At 42.7% G+C, this 2,500-nt stretch overlaps 1 protein-coding gene across 6 annotated transcripts in view; it reads right to left on the reverse strand.

The window, feature by feature from the left end:
• The window catches only part of itpr1a (inositol 1,4,5-trisphosphate receptor, type 1a), a 163,761-nt gene that overhangs the window by 140,244 nt on the left and 21,017 nt on the right, over positions 1–2,500 (reverse strand). For all 6 annotated transcript variants that reach the window (XR_009206065.1, XM_058403087.1, XM_058403086.1 and 3 more), the window contains exons 4-5: positions 2,162–2,277; positions 717–803 (exon numbers count right to left, since the gene is read on the reverse strand). Coding sequence is in view for 5 of the 6 variants with exons in the window: in XM_058403087.1 (XP_058259070.1) it covers positions 717–803; positions 2,162–2,277 (203 nt within the window). In the remaining variant the exon portion in view is untranslated. The remainder of the gene's footprint in view (positions 1–716; positions 804–2,161; positions 2,278–2,500) is intronic.

Here is a 2,500-nt window from a genome sequence, read left to right on the forward strand (position 1 = left end):
ACTTTAGCACTCACTGATTGGATATTTACTCGCGGGGAGGCGTGTCTGTCTCAGTGCGTAGACATACAGTACAGGCAAACACACACAGGAGGTACAGAGAGTAATAAACACAAACAGGAAGTTCAGAGAGTAATAAACACAAACAGGAAGTTCAGAGAGTAATAAACACAAACAGGTAGTCCAGAAAGTAATAAACACAAACAGGAAGTCCAGAGAGTAATAAACACAAACAGGAAGTTCAGAGAGTAATAAACACAAACAGGAAGTTCAGAGAGTAATAAACACAAACAGGAAGTTCAGAGAGTAATAAACACAAACAGGAAGTTCAGAGAGTAATAAACACAAACAGGAAGTTCAGAGAGTAATAAACACAAACAGGAAGTTCAGAGAGTAATAAACACAAACAGGAAGTTCAGAGAGTAATAAACACAAACAGGAAGTTCAGAGAGTAATAAACACAAACAGGAAGTTCAGAGAGTAATAAACACAAACAGGAAGTTCAGAGAGTAATAAACACAAACAGGAAGTTCAGAGAGTAATAAAACGCATGGTTATTATTGTTTTAAGGAAAAAATGAAAAAAACGCAGTTCACATATGCGTATTGAACTGTGGAGATCGTACCAAACGCTTCAATATTATATTGAGTATTGTGGCATCCCTAGTGTGAATGTGTGTGTGTGTGAATGTGTGTGTGTGTGAATGTAGGCTGTGTTACCTGGATGACATTTCCGTACTGGATGACGGTCCCCAGTAACTTCTTGCTCTCTGATTCATTTTGTTTTTTCTCTAAATCAGCAGCATGCTAAAGACAGGAGAAGAAAGAGTCTAAAACACTGAGGATTAAAAACTCAGCTTTATAAATAAAACAAGGCAGAACACGGCACCTTCTGTATCAGACTGCTGAGCTGAAAACTCAATTAAGATCAGATTATAATTATTATAATCAAACTTCCAGGTGTCTACTGCAGTAGATTCTAATTCCAGTCTAAAACCCTCCACGTTTATTAAATACATACACCGATCAGCCATAACACTGAGCAGTGAGAGGTGAAGTGAATAAGACTGAGTATCTCCTCATCATGGCCCCTGTTAGTGGGTGGGATATATTAGGCAAGTCAACATTTTGTCCTCAAAGTTGATGTTAGAAGCAGGAAAAATGGACAAGTGTAAGGATTTGAGTGAGTTTGACCAAAAGGACCAAATTGTGATGGATAGACCACTGGATCAGAGCATCTCCAAAACTGCAGCTCTTGTGGGGTGTTCCCCTGTGCACCAGCAAAAGCTCCAACAATGGGCATGTGAGCATCAGAGCTGGACCACGGAGCAATGGATGAAGCTGGCCTGGTCTCTTACCTGGGGAACACATGGCACCAGGATGCACTACCTGAGCATTGTTCCAGACCATCTACACCCTTTCATTAAAACAGTATTCCCTGATGGCTGTGGTCTCTTTCAGCAGGATAATGCACCGTGCCACTAAGCAGAAATGGTTCAGGAATGGTTTGATGACCACAACAACCAGTTTGAGGTGTTGACTCCGCCTCCAATTTCCCCAGATCTCAGTTCAATCCAGCATCTGTGGGATGTGCTGGACAAACAAGTCCGATCCATGGAGGCTCCACCTCACAACTTACAGGACTTAAAGGATCTGCTGCTAACATCTTGGTGCCAGATCCCACAGAACACCTTCAGGGATCTAGTGGAGTCCATGCCTCGATGGGTCAGGGCCGTTTTGGCAGCAAAATGAGGACCAACACAATATTAGGCAGCTGGTCATAATGTTATGGCTGATCAGTGTATGTATATATTGATCGTCTCATGCTCAGTTTTTGATCTCAAACTCCAATCTCTTCCAAATGCCTTGCTGGTCTACTACTGTCATAGGGGACTGTACGTTTGCAAATGTTATTTAAGGTTAAGGGGTGGAGCTTGTGTGTGTGTGTGTGTGTGTGTTGTTGTTGCTGATGTTGTTTAAGAATGTGGTGGTGGAGTCTGTGTGTGTGTGTGTGTGTGTGTGCGTGTGTTTGTGGGTGGAGCAGGAAGAAAACTGAAATAAAAAAAATTAGTCAGGACAAATCAATCAGAATATCCATTAATCCATTAGCTTCAGTTTGCTACAAAAGCTTAGGTATTTAACGCTAGCTCCATTAGCATGCTCACGTGCAGCTTGTTGAGGAGGACAGTGTCCGTTGTACTCGTTCCTCCTGGTTTAGCAGCTTTCCAAAACTGTTTCTGTGCTGAATATCTGTTCATAGGACACAGTCTAAACAAACAGTCTGAGACGGGGGAGTGGGGGGGAGAAGGGGGGGAGGGGGGGTAGAGTGAGAGAGGGAGTGGGGAGAGGGGGGGAAGTGGGAGAGAGATGGGGGGAGAGAGAGAAACTGTGATGAGCTACACTCCAGCTGGAAAAGGCAATTATACACATGTGTTCTTGTGTGTGTGTGTATGTGTGTGTGTGTGTGTGTGTGTTCATGTGTACAGAAATTAAGAACTAAATTA

The sequence above is a fragment of the Hemibagrus wyckioides genome, linkage group LG11 (assembly GCF_019097595.1).
Source record: "Hemibagrus wyckioides isolate EC202008001 linkage group LG11, SWU_Hwy_1.0, whole genome shotgun sequence".
In the NCBI taxonomy this organism is placed as follows: domain Eukaryota; kingdom Metazoa; phylum Chordata; class Actinopteri; order Siluriformes; family Bagridae; genus Hemibagrus; species Hemibagrus wyckioides.